At 36.2% G+C, this 25,116-nt stretch overlaps 1 protein-coding gene across 1 annotated transcript in view; it reads right to left on the bottom strand.

The window, feature by feature from the left end:
- Positions 1-4,526: 4,526 nt before the first annotated feature.
- NEK10 (NIMA related kinase 10) overlaps positions 4,527-25,116 on the bottom strand; it is a 104,673-nt gene continuing 84,083 nt past the window's right edge. Inside the window, exons 31-36 of the mRNA XM_059819071.1 lie at positions 22,452-22,552; positions 19,381-19,491; positions 17,109-17,217; positions 15,670-15,722; positions 15,530-15,585; positions 4,527-4,620 (exon numbers count right to left, since the gene is read on the bottom strand). Coding sequence (XP_059675054.1) covers positions 4,527-4,620; positions 15,530-15,585; positions 15,670-15,722; positions 17,109-17,217; positions 19,381-19,491; positions 22,452-22,552 — 524 coding nt within the window. The remainder of the gene's footprint in view (positions 4,621-15,529; positions 15,586-15,669; positions 15,723-17,108; positions 17,218-19,380; positions 19,492-22,451; positions 22,553-25,116) is intronic.

Here is a 25,116-nt window from a genome sequence, read left to right on the forward strand (position 1 = left end):
AAAACTGGGTTTAGGGGTAGCTAAGAGAAGAAAGAAGCAGTATCCAGTACATGTAAAATGCACCATACATTATCAATCCAGATGTATCATGGAGCTGCAGACCAATGAAGAAATGCCAAAGGTGTAGAAGTGTGTTAGCAAATGTATATAAATGATGCCAAGTGGTGGATCCTAGAGTGAGGAAGAAGGAACCATCAATATGAACACCCTATTCCTCCTGGCACAGGACTCTAGATGCTGGCAACTCACAGTAACACCCCCACCAGAACAAAACCACTGACCTTGGGACACAGAGGAGCAAAAGGGTAAGCATAATCCCCCAAAATGGGGAGAAGCTAAGAAGTGTTTGTAAAGCAATTTTAATTGCATTATTATTCTTTCTTTTTCTGCAACAGATCTAGACTAATAATGATTCTTGAATTAGACTGCTAAAGAGTTCAACTCTACTAATTAAAAAAAATCAGATATATATTTTTTATATATATACACACACATATACATATATATAAATGTGTGCTCCCTCTTTGTCTGTAAACAAGATATTGAGTGTAACAGACTACTGAGTCCATTGCTGAGGCTAACTCCCAACACTATCAATACTTGCTTACTTTGCACCAATGGAGATGGAGGCAGACGAAAGACAGTACTGAAGCTACGGTAAGTCTAAATTTTGAGCAAAACTGAGTAAGTCCAGTTACAGCTTAAATCAGGGAACATGTCCTCATTGGTGAAATTATAAACACAGTGCTGCTAGGAAAGAAAGAGGTTAGGTCAAAATATGACAGTGGACAATTAGTTCAATTATGCAAGCAAAACCTTATTAGATATAAGTTTTTAGTTTGGTAGGAAATTTGAGGACTCAAATGTCAAATATTTTAAAATTACTAGTTTTCTCATAATGATTCTCACCATCTCCTGTTGAGATCAGTTGAACAGAGAGTATTCATATGATTTAGCTTCCTGCAAGTCAAGAAACAAAACTAATTATAAGACCTTTCTTGCCAATTGCTGTTGTCTACCTAGAAAAATTGAATGATTAAACTTTCAGTTGAGAAGTTTTTAAACTCAAATGCATGGCAAATTCACGCAGTCAAAACCAAACATTCTCAAGGGGTTTTCTCTTTTCACATCTCCTGAAATGCAGTCATTCAGAATTGCCTAAAAGCAGGAGAGAATTCATACATGCTAAAATTGTGTATATTATTCAGTTTGGGGAAGTCAACGCTAGAAGCTTTCTTGTTTTTAGCAAGGAATGTTGTTGGCCTTTTTTCTTTAATTAACATAATTCCACAAGTTCATGAACTAATTATCAAATTTCTTGATATGAAATACCAATAATCAGGCAGTAATTCTGTAAGTTACAATGACTGTAAGAAATAGAGTCTTTAAATACATTATTCTGTGACTGTAAACAGGAATTCCCTTGCGGAATAAAACTAATTATTTGATCCAATGTTAACATTTGATTATTCACGGATATGACAGGGGACTGGGAAATTTTTCAGACAGAGCAAAATGTATGTAAATCAGGCTACAGAATACACACACAGTGCATTCTCCTGAGAAAGTACTTCTAATCAGATGACTGTAGAAAGTAGGTGCAAGTATGAATAACAGAAGGCAGAATACTACATAATCTCAGGTACTTCACTGCAGCCAAGCAAACTGAAGGAAAAGCCTACATAAGTCACAGTTTAGATTAACTCACAAATAATCAAAAGTTAGTTGTAGTTTAGTACAATGTTTCAACATTGTTAGCACCAAAGTTTGTGGAATCTTTTCTGATTCTCTGATTTTTTGCACAGATTGCATTAAAGATTAGAAGCATACAAGAAAAAAAGATATCACCTTGAAGGATACCAGTTATGCACTGGACTGGAACTCAGGAGATGTAGATCCCATTCTCAAATTTTATGATGATTTGCTGAACGATATTGGGCAACTTATTTTGGTTTCTATGTTTCCCTAAATGTGCTTTATCTATATTGTCTATACAGAAATTAACCATACAGAAATTATTTATGGCAGAACTGGCTCTTGTTACTTTTCATACAATGGGAAACACAATGGACCCTGATCTCAGTGGAGTACACCTATTTACTAATGCCATAAAGTCCTTAACAGCTTAGATAATGAATCTTCTGTGGCACATGTAAAATGCATCAGCTCTTTCCTACAGCAGCCAGCATGCAGCATGTCAGTTCAGTTGCAGCTGGGGAGGGAAAAAAAAAAAAAATCCCAGTGAACACTAGGAAAGAAACAGAAAAGGCCACTGATTCCCTGCTTTGATTTGCCTTGGTGGTTACAGCTGTATAGGCCACCAATTCACCTCACATCTTGTAGTTACTGGAGAGAAGTCTGCTCTCCTCTGCTAGCCACCAGATAGTATTCCACTTTTCATGGTCACAAAAACGAACACAAAATTTGCTTCAAAGTTAACAGCACTAAAAATACATTAAAAGAAACACAATAAGAGTAATTAATTATACTCTATTTCTTAACAAAAATAATGCCATCAAGTATGAATGAACACTAAACTATCACACAAATCCAGACAAAATATAAACAATGATACTTCAAAACATAGTTGAAATAAGGTCCAAATTATTCCTAAGGCATTTAATGCACTCCGACAATTTAAAATTATATGACATTTCTGCAAAAAGATATTAAAATAGGTTACTTTAAGTGTAGATTGGTTTTACACTATTTTAATGGAAAATTATTAAGAGAATTCATATGTAATTTCAGTAGGACCAGCATATCAAGGTTTGATTTAAGTGAAGTCTTTTTGGATAAAGTATCAGTGTAATCAGTTCCACTGGCAGCCATATATAGCATGGATTTACTTTAGAATCTATCAGATTTAACCATACTGCATTCCCTTTCTCCATTCTAGCACAGCAAAACTAACACTCTGAACTAGAATAGGAATTGATTTTTATTGGTAACATTGCAGAAAATTAATCATCTATGGTGATTCATGGTGGAAACTAACTACCTGCTGGTGGTACCTTAAGAATCGTATGTCTTGACCCTTAACAGACCTTTACTATCACTACTGTACCACTGTATAGATATAAAGATAGCACCTGATAACTTTCTACATCACATATATGTGAAAAAAGGATAATATTTTTTTTAATTTTTATTTCTTTTACACTGCCCATTGGGTCCTTTTTCACTGCTTCACAATTCAGGATGTTGAAGTCACACATTATAGGTGAAATAATACACTTGAATTGTTAGGAAATGAAAGACAGTTAGCTATTTGTAGTTACAAACAAACCACTGGGGAAAAAAAAACCAAAAAACAAAAAAACCAAAACACATTGCCAGCCTATGAAAAGTACACAACATACATCTGTATCAAATTACTTATGAGTAGTCATGTGATGACCATAATGTTAATAATTTGCAACAGAGTTAGTAGAGCTGTATCACCAAGTGCATTCTGGTTATTTTCAACAGTTATGATTGCCACAGTATCAACTGTAGAGAAAAGCCTTTGCACTTAGTAAGTATTCCTTACTAAACTGTAGACAAAAAATAGCTTCTCTGTTACTGCTTTGAGACATTTTTATCTCCATTTAATATAGAGTGAATAAATATTGAAATTCTGAAAGTGCTTTTAAGTACTACAGTTTTGATTAGCAGCAAAGCATGTATTTAATTTACTTAGTCTCTTAAACAGTAAATGAATGTGTATATAAAATGTATACAAATGTACATGACATTTTATATACACAGATCTATATAATGTGTGCCTAAAGACAGATATATAATATACAGACGTTTTCAAATAGCAGTAAAACCAGCTGTTTTTAAAATAACAATCTTTTCGGAAGCTATGCCAGTTGCAAATAATGACTATTAACATGTCATGCCAGCATTAGAAATTGCTACCATCGAAACGTAAGTAGAGAAATTCTTTGTAAATATTAAAATCATACTGATGGTGATTAAACTGTTTCTAACCTGGTACAGTGAACCTACATAAATTTTCTGTCTGATCATATTGCAAAGCTCTTTTTCTTCCCATAGAAGACATATATGGATATAAATAAGGTTACAGGCTTTGAACTATCATTCCAGAAAACCTGACTATGCAGCAACTCTTTTAAAGAAATTATAAAAATAAAAGATATGTACTGTTAGGAATTGTGTTTTCCTTCTAATGTATAAACCTGGAAGCATCTTTCCCAATGTTCCTCGTAAAGTGCTTATGCTGTAAACAAAGCTAAAGTTAACAGTATCATCCTGAAATATCACGTGAGGTCTCTTGAACGTGTCCCACACTGGAATTCCATCTGGATGCTATTTAATGAGCAAAGCTTGCGCCTTTGGTAATCAGACAGCCTCAGCTGAAGTACAGGCAGGTTGACTTCATGAGGAACAATTCTGAACCCTTTGTTCTGAATTACAAGTTCTCTTCTTTTGCTGGACAGTTCTTTGTTCCCCTCGGATTGTAGAGATACCTGGGGGGAAAAAAATTGATAGTATGTGTTGGAAGTAAGAATTCCCCACTATTCACAGTCACTAGGTATGGGATCAATCTTGGCGCTTTTAGCAGAAAGCTGATGTACAAGCATGATGTCAAAGCCAAAGAATCTCAGAAGTCTATCAAAAGAAATGTTTTAGTTCAGAGTTTACAACAAAGTTTGATGCAGAAATCTCTGGGTGGAATTCTATCATTTATGCTACACACAGGGAATTAGTTCGTCTAATGATCCTCTGACTCAAAATTTATGGACTAGTCTGCACTGCACACAAATAGAATTAGAACAGCATGGTGCAAAGGTCTCCCACAGCTAATCAATGAGGCCTGAATGCAACATAATGTATTTGTGGGCCACCTTTAACTTATGTTGCTGATGTAACATCTCCAGAGACTTCAGCACTGTGGAGAACTAGTTGAAAGAAGGTCTTTAACATTGCTGCTTTCTCCCTTTCTAATTCCTCTTTACCCTGCTACATAGAAAATTAGCACAGAAAGTGATGGAGCTGCTTCTGTCGGCATTATATAGGTGAAAATTGCCTCATAATCAAGTTGTATTATATTGTTATAATTATTCTGTGAAAATATGATGTAAAGACTTCTCCTAATCAGCGTTGTAAGAAAGTAAAACAGGTGTCTCTTTTTTGTCTCAAAACTCCACCACTCTCCATTCCAAGAGTAAGACCTCTTCTGAAGTTTTCCCTGAATACTTCTATACAATACGTACAAAGCAGATATCCAAAGCCTTTGCAAACATTCCTCTATACACATGGTCCCTCAGGAAGCAGAGTGTTACATTGATTACTGAAGTGCTGAAAGATATGGAAGTATTCCAGTAATAAGGAAAGAAAAAATATTAAAAATAATTTATAGTTTTGCACACATACTTCAACACATGTAGATAGAGATCCCTAAGCTGAAAGACTGTTATTAAAGTTGTAAAGCCAAGTACACATAAGAAAAAAAAAAAAACAAAACACATAGACTGAAGGCTGACAGCAAACTTTCATTCAGCCCCCTACGTGTGTAACATAATCCTCAATGGGGCACTGTACCTGTGTAAAAAGCAGAATCATAGAATGGTTCGGGTTGGAAAGCACTTTTAAAGATCATCTAGTCCAACCTTCCTGCCATGGGAAGGTACATCTTTCATTAGATCAGGTTGCTCAAAACTCCATCCAACCTGACCTGAAACACTTCCAATGATGAACACTTCCATAACTCCATTGGGCAACCTGTTCCAGTGTCTCACCACCCTCATTGTAAAAAACTTCTTCCTTATGTCCAGTCCAAATCTACCCTCTTTAAGTTTAAAACCATTGCCTCTTCTGCTGTCACTACAGGCCCTGGTAAAAAAATCTCTCTCCATCTTTCTTATAAGACCCCTCTAAGTATTGAAAAGCTGCAATAAGGTCTCCCTGGAGCCTTGTCTTCTCCAGGCTGAACAACCCCAATTCTCTCAGCCTTTCTTTATAACACAGATGTTTCAGTCCTCTGATTACTTTTTGTGGCCCTCCTCTGGACCCACCCTAACAGGTCCATGTCTGCCTTGTAGTTTCTGGGACCCCAGAGCTGGATGCAGTACTCCAGGGGAGGTCTCACAAGAACGGAGTAGAGGAGGAGAATCACCTCCCTTGACCTACTGGCCATGCTTCTTTTTACACAGCCCAGGATACGGTTGGCTTTCTGGGTTGCAAGTGCTGGCTTGGACATTGCTGGTTCATGTCCAGTTTTTATCCACCATCATCAAAAAGTGCTTCTCTGCAGGGCTGCTCTCAATCCATTCATCCCCCAGTCTGTATTGATACTGGGGATTTCCCTGACCCAGGTGCAGGACCTTGCACTTGGCCTTGTTGAACTTCATGATGTCTGCATGGGCCCAGTCCTCAAGCCTGTCAAGGTCCCTCTGGATGGTATTCCATCCCTCAAACAAATCAACTGCACCACTCAGCTTGGTGTCATCTGCATACTTGCTGAGGGTGTGCTCAATCCCACTGGCTACGTCACTGAAGAAGATATCAAATAGTGTTGGTCCCAGTACAGACCTGTGAGGGACACCACTCTTTACTGATTTCTACCTGGACATTGAGCCATTGACTATAAGTCTTTGGATGTGGCCACCCACCCAAATTCTTATCCATCTAACAGTCCATCCATCAAACCCATATCTTGATCTGAAAATATTTCAGTGCTCTATTAAGGCTACTGTTAAGCATACACCTAGTGTGATTTTTCAAAATTAAAACTTGGTTACATCGGCATGAATTTCTAAGAGAAAGGTGAAAGTCATATCTGGTACTTTCTTGCCCAAATTTTAAATCCTTGCTCTAACACACAAGTTAATAAAGAAAACATCACTAGAATTTTTTTAATATGGGCAAGCAATGTAGGGCTAAGCTTCATACTTTCAGTGCCTTCATACAGTGCTATAAAGGCTAAAATCTTCCAGCTCCTTCCATGGCACAGATTTCTAGAGCTACAGGACTCCATGGAAACATGGAAAACTCAGGAGATCAAGGTGTTTTACAGATGCAAAATCCCAGTAAGACAAACAGCTATTCCTTCTTTTTACATAATTTTCACATGATTGGTCTTAAGTAAAAGGCTTCAAATTAACTTTCAAAACTGGGGCTGATACTTTGATGAGGCCTAAAAGTTACCTTTATGGAGAACTGTGTCAGAAATACGAAGATCTGACTGTCTGTTATCTTCCTAATGGAAGTTCTGCTAGCAAAAAGGCAGTCTTCAAGGACAAGGGACACAACTACAGTATTTAGAGGAATGCTGTGCCTTTTAGTACTATACTGACATCCTAGAATAGCTTTTGTTGTATCTTACACTGCTATATCAAAACAGCTGCCTATGTAACAATGGGCAATTCCTCCCCTAGCCGCAGTCATGAAGGATATCTTGAGACAGTTAAAAATAATTTATCTTTGTATGGCCCTAATTTCTGAACAGAGGCCAACCTTGTCTTCCATTTCTGCAAAAACTTTCAGTCTTTCACCTAACCTAAGAATTCCCAAAACTCCTTTCAAAAGCATCTTGCTGTGACATGGAAAGGTATTACATTCTCCTCAGCTGAACTGCCCTAGCTGGACGAAACCATTAAAGCCTCAAAAAAAAAAAAAGAAAAATTCCTCTTTACTTCAACTCAAAGTGTTTAGTTCAGAGCAGCTGTATAAGATACAGGTCTGCTAGCGCAAGAATGATTCCAGATTACAGTAAGCTTTCTGAACGACCTTGAGTAAGAAGGTGCCTTCTTATTTGATGTTATTTGACAGACTTTGTCTATGCTCTATACAAGAACTCTGCCAAGCAGACATCTCAGACACATAGAAGTCAGTCTCAAAGTAAATCTTTTCCTCAAACTGATAGAAAGACCTGCTTTAGAACTGCAAGAGCAAACCCATCTTATCTCAGCCAAACAAGTCTGTGATGACAGATGCTTCTACTCAAAGATGGGAAGCTCATATAAGAACGTCTGAGAGCTCAGGACATGTGATCTCTGCAAGGGATCAGAGCCATCTGCCTAGTGTTGAAAACAGTCATTCCCACAGACCAAATGCTGACAGACAGCTTCATAAACATGCACTTTTTCTACAGATAGTGTGGACTTCAGGCATTCCCGCTGTCAGGAGACCACTTAATTTTGTGTATTCATCACTGAACTGTATCAGTGACTCGGTACCTACCAGTCAGCCAAAATTCAGGCCAGGTGCTTCTTCATTTTTCCCAGCAGGAGGTCAAATGCACCTTTCCACATATCTCATTGCTAAAGAGAATCTTCAGCTGAGTGAGGTGAGAGGTTCTGCATCAATGACAGTCCTACCACATGATCAGATTATTTTGGTACTTGCACCAGATGGATCCCTGGTTCACTTCTCTGTTCTGTACAATGTAATCTCACGAATTACAGCCAGATTCTACATCTAAGTCTTTTCTACCTAGCAGCCCTCATACTAGCCAAATCTAGTAGTCTGGATACTGACTAACTGCTAGAGCAATAAACAGTTTCTGCTACAGTTCCTATCATTCTGATTCACAGGAAAAAAAACCCTAAAATAAAGACTGACTTACCAACCAAAGTGGGAAAAGTGGTTTGCTATGGTATTGTAATATCAGAAAAATGCAAATCCTTTTTCTGTGTCATTAGATTACTGGCCATTCCTCAAATGACCAGAATGTTCCTGCAATTCTGTAAAAATCCAGTTAGCTATAAGTTTATCACACTTGGCCATCTGATTTTGACATGCACAGCTGCTAGTGCCCTAGGATCTAAGGCATACATTTCCTAGTTTATAAGTCATTATTTCTCTAGAGCCCCACTCTACCAGTAAAAGGAAGTCTGGCACATCTATCTTCTCAGTACAGCCAATATTGGTGCGGATGTAACAACTCGGTAAAAATTATGTCTCTAGCAAGCATGCAAAGGTGCAGTGTGACTATCACCATGTGCCGTGGTGAACTCTATTCAGCAAATGTCTTTTAATCCATCTTTTGGCCACACATTTCATTGTCATTGGAACACTCTATATTCAATAATGTGACAAGGATTAGTTACTGCCTTACACTAGGAGTTGGATGAAACTGAAGCTAGGATCAATTGCTACCCCATGTTTTCATGTTGCTTCTCCTTTTTCTAATTTCTGTAGAATCTGTGACTTGGGAAAGGTAGGCCAATACTGCCTCTTGGTGGAAGGACAGCTAACTCAAAAGATATAGTGAATGCTGGTCTGTGGGAATAGGGCTGCATACTTGCAGTGCCACACAGACCCTCAGCTGATAGTCATCAGAACTCCAGGTGGGTACTTCAAAGACTCTTGCAGCCACCAATGTTTAGAAGAAAAAAAAAAAGAAGTACTGCTGAGCTTTGTCAGACAATTTTTACCTCCTTGGGGAGAAGTACAAATGAACAGACTACTGATATGACTCTAATAAACATTTCTAACCAAAACAATCTTCTTTTGTATGTATGAGATGTAAGAAGTAAGAATCAACATGGAGAACCATTTGGAAGAAGAAAACAATTAATAGAAAATGCCATGCAATGTTAGCAGGAAGTGGTGCCGGAACAGAATAAAAAGTAGCAGAGTGTCTTAAATCACCTAGATATCACTAAGTCAAAAAATCCACTTTCGATTCCAGGAGCACTGGAGCTGTGTACTTTCACCTACTGTCTAGTTTGGTATGTTCTAGAAGATTAAAAAAATTAACTAACCTAAATACAAATTTGAATCCGTTAGTCATGTAACACAATTAAAGAGGTGCATTAATGTTGAAGAATAAATAGATAACATGGTAAGAATTTGCAGCTAGAAAAAGCTCCATTAATGCATTTCTATTTTTGAACGATGTACCTGTATACTATAGTCCCAATACAAATGAGAGCTGCCTCAAGCAGGCAAAATTCAGACTTTGCTGTCATTCCTGAGCTATATTATCCTTCTGTGAATAATACCTTAAGCTATTCTTTGAGTAGTTAAAAATGTATAGCTATCATTAGAACCAGACTTGACAGTTTTCCTCTTCATGAAACAGATCTTTCTAACTACACAAATGGTTGCTTCTCTAATTCTAAAACTTCAATATCAATGGAAAAGATTGAAATGAACAAAGTTATGAAAATTATATGTGACAACATATCAATATATGCACTTGATTATGAAGACTGTTTCCTTCTATTCTTACTTGCATTGCAACCATTTTCTTCCTACAAAATTAATGTTGAAACAACCTTTCTCTCATAAACAGACCTCTGGTCATATGATCTTGTACTGGTTTTGGCTGGGATAGCATTAAAATTCTTCATAGTAGTTTGTATGGTGCTATGTTTTGGATTTGTGGTGAAAACAGTGTTGATAACACACCAGTTTTTCAGTTATTGCTGAACAATGCTTATACAACGTCAAGGCCTTTTCTGCTTCTCACACTGCCCTGCCAGCAAGTAGGCTTGCGATGCACAAGAAGTTGGGAGGGGACACAGCTGGTACAGCTGACCCCAACTCACCAAAGTGATATTCCATACCATATGACATCACGCTCAGCAATAAAAGCTGGGGGAAGAAGGAGGAACAGGGGGGATGTTCAGAGTTATGGCACTTGTCTTCCCACGTAACCGTTAGGTGTGATGAAGCCTTGCTTTCCTGGAGATGCCTAAGCATCAGCCTGCTGATGGGAAGTAGTGAATGAATTCCTTATTTTGTTTTGCTTGCCTGCGTGGCTTTTGTTTTACCTATTAAAGTGTCTTTATATCAAGCCATGAACTTTCTCACTTTAACCCTCCAAATCTCCCCCCCATCCCATTGTGGGGGAGTGAGCGAGTGGCTGTGTGGTGCTCAGCTGCCTACTGGGGTTAAACCATGACCAAGCTACAGCACTCAGCTGAACACAACTCCTGCCTCTGACCATTGCTATTTTCATTTATTTACAACTAATAATTTTTCATATAACTGAGTTTCTGCTTGGATTAAGTCTCTTAATGCAATTTATTAAAAATAGATTTCTGCATCAATTTGGGTATTACATGTCTACTTCAATATAAAAAAGCATGATAAAAGTTTGAAACCAGTATTCATTGTCCTATTCATAAATAGGCTCACAAACAACAAGGAGCTTTCCTCTTGTGCAGTATATTAAATCAGAAGAAGAAAAAAAAGAAAGAGTAGCACAATGGATGTGAATAGAATAATTCTGAAACATTACAGGGATTTTTTTATGCATGTTTACCAAATTTCTGTATAAATAAGTAATACAATTGGAGTGTTGAGTAATTTCAGGAGATTAGTGATAAATGGGCACAAGTTGATTATTCAAGATAAAGCTGAGAGTCATTATCCTCAGCTGGTCATTAATCCCCATGAAATGACTGGTATTGAGATAGTAATTACTATTATAATGAAAATGGATTAAAAAAAAGCATGACATTTTTCTTATGAAGCTGTCTCAGTTTCTAAAGTATTCATGTTTCTCTCACCACCCAATCAAGTTGCTTGAATCATTTTTAACCCTTTATACAGTTTATTCATCCTACTATAATTTTCATGTCATCGCCTCACTTAAGGTTTGGTTTCCCATCACATATTCCTGGAATTTTGGAAGGAAGGGGCAACAGCACAGCAAGGGGCAAGAGCAATGGGAAAGACAGACAATGCACACAAATCCCCCCAAACCAGAAAATAAACAAAAAATATCTTCAGAATGTTTTCTCTATAAAGTGTGTTCCACAACGAGGTAGGAGATTGTATTATTATGTTATACGCTATCTAGCTGTTTATTCTGCATTTAATAGTGCTTTTAGCAATAGCACACATCCCATGTTGTTGCATAGCAGCTGTGGAATTCTTCATTCCAAACCAGAATTCACCGTGTAGCCTTTCAACATATGGAACGGATACTGTCAAGTTAACTTGGTCAGAAATCATGAAGAAATTTGGCCCTAAAATGAAGAAACATCTTTAAAAATTTGCAACTTCACAAATCAAGTTTGTGGTGTTCTGATGTGCCTTCTGAGGACTTTTGAGCCTTTGGAGTTCTTTTTTTTTTTCACATTTCTGTTAGAAGATCTAGAAACTTATTATGGGCAGAAGGGAAGGCAACTTGTTTCCTGTTAGAAATACTATCATTCTGATTCCACTGTGAAAGACCCACACATGCTGCATCATTACAACTTCCCATCTTCGAAACTGAAAATCTCAATCTAAACTAAAAGCTTTTAAAATAAGCTAAGAAAGTTTAAAAATAGCTGTATTGCCTTATATGTTGCTGAAGCAAACAAGATACAGGTATTCATTACTCCTAGTACTTTTTTCTAAAGCTTTTCTGTGAACACTTTTCTAAGAAGGGGATCCCAAGAAAGCTACAGGATATACTGAGTTTCTGCTGGAAAATTTGCAGTTGCTTCTGAAATGTTTCACTGTGTATAAAAGAGAGGAAGTAGAGCAAGGCTTAAAACAGTTTTAAGTAAGAATGGGTGATAGGATGTTGCTCTGAGGGCTGCAAACCAAATTCTGTATGGTGGAACAAAACCAGGTGATGGTGGACACCGATAAGTGACTTGCAGTGCAGCTTGAGAAACTAATTTGTCCTAGCTTGCTTAAGCTGTTTGGAGAGTTTGAGGTGAAACCTAATGATGCATGTCTGCTAGCCAAATGAATCATTCAATACTGGACAGCTATTGAAACTGGACTGTTTGGCTATTTGGAGAGAGTGTGAGAAGCAAATTAAAAAAAAAATTGCTTAAGTTCTGAAAGCTCTGAATGGCACTGAGCAGAGTGTACTTTAGAAAACATGTCAAGTCCTCTGGAAACAGAGACATGTTTTTGACAGCCAAGGCCAAAGCATGATCTGTCAATTTTCTGGAAGAGAAGGAAAAATAGTATGTTATTTGGGAGTAGAACCTTGTCTGAAAAAGAAGTAATGCAATAGTGACAGGGGAACCAAACGTAATTATCCATCACAGCAGGTAACAGGATTCAAAAGCATAGTGAAAAATCAAGGAAACATACTGTTGCCGGTGATAGACCAACAACTGGGTTGCAGTATAGCTGTTTTGTATCTGCCAGCTAAAGCCAGGACATGCTAGAGTGACAGACACACATGCAGTGGAGTGGGTCAAAGTCTACAACATTAGCTGTTACATGCACATTAACAACTCTAAGCAAGAAGAAAAAAAAAAATCAAATCTAGACAACATACTTCTAAGGAGATTCATACCTATAAGGAGATTTCACTCCAGTTCCTTTCACTCACTCCAAAATCAATTTTGTCTTTGCTACAAGTCCCATGAATAAAGCACAAATCAGCACTGACTGGGTAACATATTATCAGTGCTGCTGAAGAAGTTGCATGACTCAGGGGAAACACAATGTGACTTCCAATTTTCCAGTGCTCCTGAGAAAATAAAATACATAGCATATCCACGAATGTGAAGAAGGATGCTGAGCATCCACTGGCCTTCTCCAGACTTTATGTATGTGTGGAAATGTACTGCTTGCTCTTTTCCCCCTGTTCCCATCTGCAGGATAAACAAAGCATAGAAAGAACACCTTACACTACACTGTCATCCTGTGTGGCTGTGAAGAATGTTCTCTTATGTCTCCTGTAAAATAAAATCTCAAAAAGTGTAGAAAAAGAACTTAAGATTCTACAGAACAACTACTCTCTAGGGAATTCCAGCACAGCAGAAAAATAAATAGTCCTGAATAAATCAGGAAAAACAGAATGTTAATTATTTTACTGCTGTTAGTCTCATGTGCATTTCTGTGGCATTCCTGTGTTACATGTTGAAAGTACTAGCACATTTGCCTGCAATCTTTAAGCATCCTTTACATTTCAGCGATCCCATTTACAGCGATAGGATACAAGGAAATGGAATGAAGCTGCGTCAGGGGAGGTTCAGATGGGACATTAGGAAAAAGTTCTTCACTGAGAGGGAGGTCGGTCACTGGAACAGGCTCCCCAGGGAAGTGGTCATGGCACCAGGCCCGTCAGAGTTCAACGAGCATCTGGACAAATCTCTTAGTCATATGGTTTAGCTTTAGGTAGTCCTGTGAGGAGCAAGGAGTTGGACTCGATGATCCTTATGGGTCCCTTCAACTTGAGATATTCTATGATTTCCATTAATAGATATCTTATTTTTATAGTAGTTTATGTAAAATACTCAAGTCGATATTCAGCACACACCTGCTTCATTACAGTTAATTGCAGTAAGATGCTTTTTGCCAGTCTGTGAGATAAATGCCTATACAGCTACAACACATTTATACATTTATAATAAGACTTGCTAGATCTTGATGTTAAAAATGAGAGCCTTTTACTACTTCTTTTTTTTTTTTTTTTTCATAAGTTTTGCGAGATTTTTTTCTACAGCACCAAATCTTGGGAGCTTGTGATTAGGACAAAAATTTAAAATACTTGAAAACACTTATAAACCAATTTGTTAGACCTCATGGCTGCAAAAGTGATATGTAAACATGATTCAAGTATACCCTGAAGGTTTAAAGAGTGAATTATTATTTTATTTTGGGAGTGCTGAATCATGATTTTTCAATACTTACAGCTGGCAGCTGCAAGACACTTGTAAACTGGAATTCCATTTTAATGTGTAGCCTATAAAAATACTCAGCCTAATATTTGAAATTTTTCAAGCTAGAGTCAATCCATACAGAAAAGTTTGCAGAGATAATAAATAACTGGAAAATATCACTGAGGCACCAGGAATGATAAATTCTTAAAACCTCTTAATATCTGTATAAGGGGTTTGGGGTGGGTATATGTTTGTTTATTTGTTTTAGAAAACCTAACTGCAGTTCCCAGGCTTTAAAATGTTGATTAATGCAAAGACAAGGAGCAAACTTACTTGATGGAAGTAGGGAACTTTTTTAGCATTAAAGAATATCTGAGATAGTAAAGAACAGGTGAGCCGGTAAACAGAATGAGAAATGCTAAGCTTATGTTGGGCCTATAATCATATTTTTCATGTATTTTCTTTCTTGTGTTCCTCAAAGGTTTCCTGCAGGAAAGATATACCATCTCTAGGACAAGGCATTTACCTAGTTTCAAAGACCGTTACATTTTTTTTCATCCCCTGCACTTTTGTGCTAGCAACCACTTATTCTGCTTGTGTGCTGTACTCAAACATTTAACTAAGTATGTCAGCTTCATCCTTTCAACCCTGTAATGGTAGAGTATTATAATAAAATATACTTCTATTTAAATGAAACTTTTGTTCAGATGTGGTTTTGTATAGGAAAAATGTGAGGAAATTGCTGCTAAACTTGTACCACTCTGTCATCTGAGTGAAGAAAACAGATGCGGCCAAAAAAAAAAAAACTGCTTAGGTTAGCTAATATGTCCCACATACATTTCTTCCAGTCCATGCTTCCATGTTTTATAATAAATCATGTATTATAATAAACCACGTGTTGCACTGAGTTTAAACTGAAATTGCAATCATGTAAACAGGCAGATGATACAGTTGGTTTTAGCAGATCATAATTAACTTTTTCTTTTTAAATTGAACAGACTCACCTGTTAGAAGAGAAATTGTAATAACCGCTTTCCTCTAGAACCTCTTCAATTAGAGTCTACATGATAAAAGAAATTAATTTCAGTAAATTGTGTTTATTAAAAGTAATAAATTAATACATATAGGTATATTTATAGCTTACCTGCAACTGTTCGTATGTCGTCCCTTCTGCTATGTCAGAAGTGCCAACAACACCTTAAAATAAAAGGCAAATACTACTGAATGTGGGGTTTATGCTCCCTCATCAGTTTCTTAGCAATCCCACTACAAACATAATGACAAGAGAGATGCCTGATTATCAGCAGCTTATTCCACTGACCACAATGACCCCCTGCAAAGGTGGAGGCATCTTATGGCATGATGTGAACATTTGAGGCACATAAGATTATCATATTATGAAAGAGTTCTAACTGATTAAAAATATTTTAAATACTTAATGTAACAGAACACAGCAAAGCAACTTTCTTATTCTTCCTTACTTTCAATTTATAGTGGAAAGGCCACACAGCGAGCAGCAATTTGTGAGAACAAAGGTATTCTTTGCAGGTTAAGAGATTCAAAAATTACAGATACTAAGCATCTGATCAAATTGCATTGTTGTCTCAGGGAACAAAATAAAGCTCATATTTAAAGTGATTGTTAGGGACTCATTTCCTACTCAAATATCACCCTTGACACCTAGTATTATTTTCAGTTTTTGCAATACGCTGTGGAACTGATATACCAGTTTCAATACAAAGGCCATTAAAACCAAAGTTTCTCACCCTTCTTTCTGGCACCACAATTTTTAATGTTACTATGTGCTCTAGCCCATGGATTGCAACATAGCTTTTCCTGTATTTAGAAGAATGGAAATGGCACGAATAGCAAAATACAGGCAGCACATTTCCTTGTCCATTGCACAAAGAGGCGTATGATGAAACAAGTCTCTGAACTAGGAATTGTGGTTCCCCACCCCAGATGATGCCAGTGATGGTAGGTTTGATGAAAGATGGAGTTCATGATTTGTCACTCTTGAGTATCACTAGTCCAAAGTATATCTGGCGCTATTCATTTTCTCAAGTATGGACTTTACACTATATAGATGCGGTATATCACGTAGCATTTCCCTCCTCAAATTTGTAGGGCTTGATCTAGCTAGGTAATTAAATCATCCCAGTATAACTGTTTCAAACATGACATAAGAAAAACATAAGGATTAAATAGAGTTTGTTTGAAAAAAAATCACGTGGAAGGACAGGTAAATCCTAAGTTGGATATTTTCAGTTACAAACACTTCTATTGATTTTCATGGATTAACTATGTGTTATTTGCATCTTTGATATTTCTTTGTAATTCCAGAATATATTCTGTTAAAATAGTAGAATGTTCCATCAGCAGTAAACTGCATATCTTACCAGGAATTAAACAAAACAAAAACCAACCAACCAAAAAAAAAACCTGATAATGAAAATCAGTATAGTCAACATAACTTTACTGTCTTTAAAGACAGACCTTAGAGCAGCAATTCCCTCTGCTTTGATACCATTCAGTTTATTAGAAATACATATGCCACTACAGAGGTTTTGTTGCTTTCTTTACCTTTTCTATCATCTGGAAGCAACATATTTCCACCTGAAGAGAGAAATACCACATGCCAATCTGCTGTGAAGAAGTTGGGCTCAATCAATTCAGGAGAACCTTGCAGCAGCTGGGGAAGAAAAAGAAAAAAAGATAAAAAAAGCAAAGGACACCTGAAATCTCCGCCCTTCCCTTTTGCCAAAACTTCAGACTTCTATGAGGCAGTTTACCCTTTCCTATGTTTCCCAGTGCAATCAGAAGTCAAAGGAGATTTCAATACTTTTTAGCTTAATGAAAAAGCGGTGAACACAATTACGAATGTCCTACCTTCTCTCCAGAAACACTGACTGAACATTATAAGATGCCAACCTGCACTTCGTATAAAGCATTGAGTTCTTTAGACTACCTGAATAATATGTCATAAACAGGGAAGTGTATTCCCTCGAACCTAGGAGAGAAACAGCCGATGACTCTGGTTTTCAAAACTAGGGCTTCAAGTGAAATTGTTAGTCTGTATTCAAGTGGTATCCTTTCCATTAGAGGGATCCCAGAGCTTCTGAAACCTGCAAGTCAGTTTAGCTACTTGATTATGTGAACAAGGATACTGACATTAAACTTAAAACCATCTAGTTTTGAAAATATCCACTGGTAACAACTCTGACATGAGAGTATCTTTTTAAGGAGAGAAATTCCAGTTATGCATTTCTGCAGCATGTTAACACTTTCACAGTTACAGAAACAGAAGAATATCTGTTGTTGGACGACCTTTACCCCACCACCAATCACTGGAGGAATCTTTTTGTCTGTTATTCTAATTAGGTTTTCTAATTCAAAATAGTTTAAAAACCATGATTTTTACATTTTGTTTGTAGAAATTGCACTACCTCATAACACCACTTGCTGGAGGAGTTCAACCTAATTCTTTTCTCTGTGTGGGTTCTTCCTATTACCTCTAAATGATATCCATGTTACCCAACACATTTATGGTGTGATTTTGGTAAAATATGTACCATTTATTCACTGATGCTTATCAGTTCTCCATCCTTCTAACTGTGCTTTTTGTTGTTGATTTCTGTTAATATTTCTATACCTATTTTCTTCAAGGTAGAAATGCCCAGAATTGCATTCAGCATTACAAACATTTTCCATTTATTACCATTTACTTTTTTAAAAGTGCATTTCTTCCCTTTTCTTCAGGTTCAAGTCGAATAGGTTTGAAGCTAACATAATTTTACAGTTGATAACATTTATAAATTTATACATAAATAAGTTCCTTTATTTTTGGGCTTTTGAAAATTAGGTTAATTTTATAATAAACATTGCCTTTGTCTTACCATATTTTTGGGCACCCTTTCCTGAAAACATGAACTCAATGTTATGGCTGAAATACAAGAATTGTTTAATATAAATCCCAGCTTGATTTACAGGACAGCAAATTGGCATGAAACCAATGGCTCAGAGAGAGGCATCTTTAACTATCTTTGTCATCAGATTTTAGATACAGTAGCATACCTAGTAACTGCATTGTCACCAATTCAAAAATGAAATAATTTAGGTTCACAGTCTCCCACAGTACACAGATGCCAAGGAACTACTTTTCAGATTCTCTGCTGACTACAGTCTTCTCAGCAGGTTTTGAAGGAACATTTAGAAATTCTGATATTAGTCATTAGCGCTTTCTCTGTTGGAAAGTGCCCAGCATGTCACTGGAAAACATGCAGGCATGGTTCTTTAGTCATGCCATTCTTGCAAATCTGCAGTATTTAAACTGATGACACTAAACTGTTGCTAACACACTATGCAACAATAGGACAAGATACACTATATTCAAGACACTCTGGGACAGTGCTTTCTTAAAATTCATAGTTTGAGTAGGAATACATTCCAAAACATGAATAATATTGGCAAACTGATAATAAATTAATAAGATCTTACATAAATTAAGAGCTTACATAATCTTTATCAGCTTTTGCCACAGAAAGTTACATTTTCCTTCCTCTTCTCTTTCTGAGCTCTGATGAGACGAAGTCTGGTTTTGCATATTAGTAGCTAGCAGGTCCTTTCCATTTACAAAAAATGTTCTAATGATCAGACACAAACTTGAAACCAATCTGCAGAAACTGCTTACTTAAGAAGCCTCCATATTTTCCAAATAAAGGATAGACAATATTCTAAATATTTCCTTTTTAAAATGGAATCTTACACTTATATTTTTGTGATATTAATATTGATAGCTTAATTCAAATAGAAGAAGAGACGAAGTCAACCACACGTAGTAATTGGTGTACTACACCTTTTTCATTTCTGATTTCAGATTACAAGGATTGCTCTGCTGACTGAAGAGGGACTTCTTGAATCTCTCAATGATTCTCCTTTTCAAGTTGCATTGCAAAGCTGGAGGAAGCTACATAAAACAAAGAAACAGATGTTTTCAACACTCAGTTACACCTCCCATAAAGATGACCTAATCAGCAGTACCATTATTGAAAAAAAGTAGCTACACTGCAAAAAGAAACATTGATATTTAATATTATGGTGATAAACAACAGTACAAGACTTGATTTAATGGCATATTATAATAATGCTCCTTAGTTTGCCCATTCTGTTAGGCTTTGCATATCATATAACTCAGTCCTTCTAGCCTTGAAGGTAAAGATCATTATAATAAGCCTAATACAGGTAATACTAGATTTGCCTCCCTGATCGAAGTGCTAGTATTTGGGACATTTTTCTACAGATGAAGCCCATAGTACATTGGACTAGATTTCATGTTGGCTATAATGAGTCACTGCAGCTGAAATTAACTGAACTTCAAAGAAGCTTAGACCTTCATTCAATATGTGTCAAAATTAATGTGAATCTTCCTCATGGCTTCAGCAGGCTCTTTTAAGGTCTTTATGTACATCTCAATACAATTCAGAATGCCTCTTTTGCTGGAAGCTTTCTGTGGGAGGTAATTTACATTTCGCTTGTCTATAAAGTAAAACTGATTTTGTACACTTTTTCTCCTGTATTTTTTGGTTGAAAAAGTACACCTTTCAACTATATTTACAAAAGAAAAGCACAAATCATACTTTATTGTGTCTTAAAGTCTTCAAAAGACAGTTCTAAGGAGGTCTCTTCCTTTGCTCTTTGATATTTTAAAATCATTTTTATGCTCCAACAAGTAAATGTAAACCTTCAGCTGTTGGTCACTGCAACGACACCAACCTAGTCTGATGACAATTCTATGGTATGTACTATGCTTTTGGAAGGATCTCCTATGCTGTTTCTCTATAGTTGCTTATACTTTCAGACAGTGTTTGTAAAACTACGATTTTCTACCATTTAGTATACACTTTATAATCACATCATTGACGTAAATTCACAAAGTGCCACTCCACTGAATTCAGGAAGCTTTTCAACTACTCAAGGAAGGTTTGACCACTAATGATTCATATTCAAACACTGTCACAGCACACATCATAAAGATTTTTTTCCTGCTGGAACAAATCACTGCTCTTAGACGGCTATAAATCTGGAACAGCTATACTGGCCTCACAGGAGTCCTGATTTGCTCTAGCAAACGAGGGATCAAGGTTACATCCTAAGCATAAAAGACTTCAGACAGCTGGGTGCATACAGTTTTTTGTTACAGATAGATGCTACTCTCTCTTCATGCAGATAAGGCCTTACACGTATGCTTTAGGTCAGATGTTGCATGGTCCTTAGCCTATAAGGGAGTGGAAAAAAAATGATGCCTTAGGAAAGGCCTGCAAGATACAGACTACATGCCACTGCAATGAACTGTGTGCAGTTAATGTACCATGGGCATACTAGGATATTCTGCAGCAAAGGTAATAAAGGCCAAGGATTTACATAATGCTTTTTTAAAAGCTTTTTCTTACATTGTTTTCCAGAGATCACTCTGACTCTTGTTCCCATGGAAACTGGATTGGGAAGGCTGCTGGCAGCCAAAAACTAACAGGCAAGAACTCTCCCTCGTAAACTTCAGTTTAGAATTGTCAGCTGAAATATGTAACAGAGTTTTAGAAAACAGCTATGTATTATAAAAAATGTTCTACCTTAGATTTGTAAGAACACAAAGTATAACAGAAGCACGTAGTACACAGTGAACAAGTACAGGTATGGATCCTGGTTTCTCTGCCTCCCATTCGAAACCAAATGACACCGAAAGCATCAAAGTTGTTACTACTGCTTCAGTGGTCAATTCCGAGTGAGTCTGAGTTGCTGTTAGTTCTCAGTTATCAGGCATCCATGTTATGATAACTTGCATTAATTAGTAGGCCACTTGAGAAAACCTTCTTCAACAGAGAGGGTAGGTTCACTAATGAGCATCTTGGATATACTCCTAACATAGCATGTAAAGACTGAACTGCTTCATTTCTGTTAGTGGGTGAAGCAGATCATTCTTGCAATTAATTCAATAAATTCCAATTATTTTAAATAGTAATTTTTTTCTTTGTCCCTAATAATTTGTTTCCTGTATTGCCTGTTTTGATAAGCTTGACAGTTAAAAAAAAAAGAAAAAGTAAAACACACTTAAGTTCAGTTATGCTATTCTGTTCTACACAAAATCATACAAATTTGGCTCAGCAATCTGAAATCCAATGAGGTGATAAAGATCACTTCCCAAATATAAACACTTCATTCTGGAAAATAAAAACATGTCTATTTAATAATAGCAGATTTTGCAAGTAAATTAATGGCAGCCACCCTTCTGCAGAATAAAAAGTTTTCCATCACATTTTTAGTTGAGATTTCAGCATAGATTTACATCAGCTCCATTTTTGTTTTGGAATCAGCATGAAATAACTTTAACTCTCACTATGAAACATTTGAACTTAATTTTAAAATAAGTCTTAAGTTTGAAAAAGATCTGATATTTAAAAATATTTAACATATTCATGAATTGAACTATTGCACTAGAAATCCCAATAAATTATTACTATTTATTGATAATAAAAAATATTACCTAGAAGTTATTTAGAAATTATTGCTATAGAGGAAAGCATTTTATGTACTCTCCATGTCAGCATATGATATCAAGTCACTTAAAATATTGATATTGCTGGCACAAACAGAATGTTGTAAAAATAATTTACTGTACAATCCATTTTCTGAAGTGAGTCAATGATTTTTTTTTCATATGACTCAATTATTGCCATCCTCCACATACTAATATTCAAGGTTAGCCTTTATTTAAATCATATATTTTTAAAACATCCTGCCATCTGCAAAAATGTCAAGTTCTGTTGTTTTTAAAGAACAGTGACTAAATTAGCAGCACTTTGCAGTACCATCATTTTGACAACAGCAAATAACTAAAAAGTATAGAATGTCAGAAGCAACAGTAATGCATACTTGAGTGATGAAGATAATTTTGTGCAGCTGAATAAGAATCTGCTGAACAGGATCACTGATCTGACGCACCTTCCGTTGTGATACAGCAATTCCTGACGATGCTGTAGATGACAACAGTAAAATCAGGAGGACAGCCCATTTTGTTGCCTTAACATATTAATAGCATGCACTGTTTAAAACCTGTAGATGTAAATACTAAGTTTTAATGCATGACTTGTTTTTCCAATAGTGTTGGGAACAAAAAGAGGATAATCTAAAAACTTAAAAGATTAGATAATGTAGTTGATAATGGGTTTCAAAAAGAAAATCCTTTTCTCCAATTCACTTACACTGTTACTCTAAGAGAAAGGAAGCATTAAGGTACTTTGCTAATCATAAAAGTTTTCCCACATTTATTCAAAAGGAAATTTATAGATACAATAAACAGAATTTTCTTATTTTAACCGATTCTTTTTTTTACATAGACTAATACACATGATATTTGTTTTTTATATATTTTGTTGTTATGAAATTTATTTTCTTTTTACCATAAGAATTACAATATAATGTCTGATGTGGACAATCTGGAGAAAAATTTTATTAAAATATATTTTCATGTTGCCTTACAGTGATGTGTGTTGCTTTATCACAGCTAGTTCTTTTTTCCAGCATCTAGCAAGGACATGTTTTGAGAGAAACCTCAAGAAAATGTGCAAAAAGCTATGACTCTCTTGGGTCTTCTTTACTTTCCATCAGAAAACTAGTGGTTTCTGTTGTTTTGTCATAAATCCTTCTCCACCAGAGATCACCCTATGTAAAGGAGGTATGGATGGAAACTGTGGAAGGGACCTGTTATAAGCATTCTCCATGATCAAAATGACACCATCATAAAGTGCGTAAATGGCCTTTTTCATGTTTAGAATAAAGGAACGTCAATGCTAAGCAAAGAATAATGCTGTAAAAATTCCTCTTCCCATAAAGGAAAGAATACAGACAATTATCATGGCAAGGAGCAAGAAAGCTGAATTTTCTTATCATATGAAAATAGTGAGTACGTATAAATCTGTCCTCTTCTTCTAAAGCTAGACTACCATCCTCTGTCAAGCAAATCCATGTACATAATGTATACTTTCCATAGACAAAAGCACTGCAAAGGAAGTAATACATGAATAGAATCATATAATCATTTAGGTTGGAAAAGACCCTTAAGATCATCAGGTCCAACAGTAAACCTAACACTGCCAAGTCCACACTAAACCATGTCCTTAAGCATCACATCTACACATCTTTTAAATACCCACAGGGATGCTGACTCAACCACTTCCCCAGGCAGCTTGTTCCAATGTCTGACAGCCCTTTTGGTGAAGAAATTTTTCCTAATATCCAATCTAAACCTCCCCTGATGCAACTACAGGCCATTTTTTCTTGTCCTATCACTTGCTGCTTGCAAGAAGAGACTGACACCCACCTCATTACAACCTCCTTGCAGGTAGTTGTAGACAGTGGTAAGGTGTCCCCCTCAGCCTCCTTTTCTCCAGACTAAACAAGCCTGGTTCCCTCAGCCACTCCTCAAAAGACTTGTTTTCTAGACCATTCACCAGCTTCATTGCTCTTCTTTGGACATGCTTTCTTTCAGCAAAATAAATTTAATGCCACAACAATTTTAACCTGTTCATTTACTACTATGTGTTAAAATCAGACAAAAAAATACCAGCTGTGTGAAAATATTTAGTTCTCAGGATTAAGAATTGAAAACAAGAGCTGAAAGTGAAAGTTTTGTTCCCCCACTGAACTACTGTTTGGGACTTATCACAAACAGCCATTAAATCAGATATGGTCTTGGTCATCCAGAATTTGATATAGATATACTTGTCTGCTGTAGGTACATTTTTTCTTGTAGTACAAGTAGCTTGGTGATTAAAAGACTGTGATCTTTTTCTGAAGCAAAACTGCCCTAATTTACCAGCAATTAATATCAAATATCCATGTGACTTGTTTCCTGCCATATTCAATGAGATATTTGAAAAATACTAGCCATGGGCAGCTTGATAAGAAGCAAAGCCAAATTCACTTGACAACCTAAATGAGTGAGCATTACTTAAAATTTGCAAAGCACAGTAAACTCAGTACTGATCTGTGGATATTATACCTAAAAGGTTGACTATGTTTTATTAACTAAAGAGCATTATGAACTTACCTATTGAACCAAAAAAAGACATAATAATTTATTTGTGTTCCATGGAATAATTTTAATTCCAGTCATAAGAACCAACAGAGGAGCACTGCTGATCAAGCTTTAGGTAATTTAATTAGGACATAGAAGGAAATATTATGTATTCTACAAACTGTGCAGATTTACAAAATATCATTCAGATTTTAAATATAACAATTAAAAGAAACAAAACAGCTTCTTATTTACCTAGTGCTCCTCTACCATGTTTTGCCTGCTGAGAAAGAGTATAGAGCCAAAACTAAAGCAGAATCTTGAATTTTTATGTGGTAAATCAATCATTATTTATGATTTTTAACCTTGTGTGTTTAAGTCATACACACTGTCAGACCCAGAGATTAAATAAAAGCTTATCAGCAGATTGCCACTATAAAATACTTAGTGTATCACTAAAGAACATTAGATAACAAAATTATCTTTCCAAGTTGAGTATTAGACCTGGAACGTAAGCGAGGA

The sequence above is a fragment of the Gavia stellata genome, chromosome 6 (assembly GCF_030936135.1).
Source record: "Gavia stellata isolate bGavSte3 chromosome 6, bGavSte3.hap2, whole genome shotgun sequence".
NCBI lineage: Eukaryota > Metazoa > Chordata > Aves > Gaviiformes > Gaviidae > Gavia > Gavia stellata.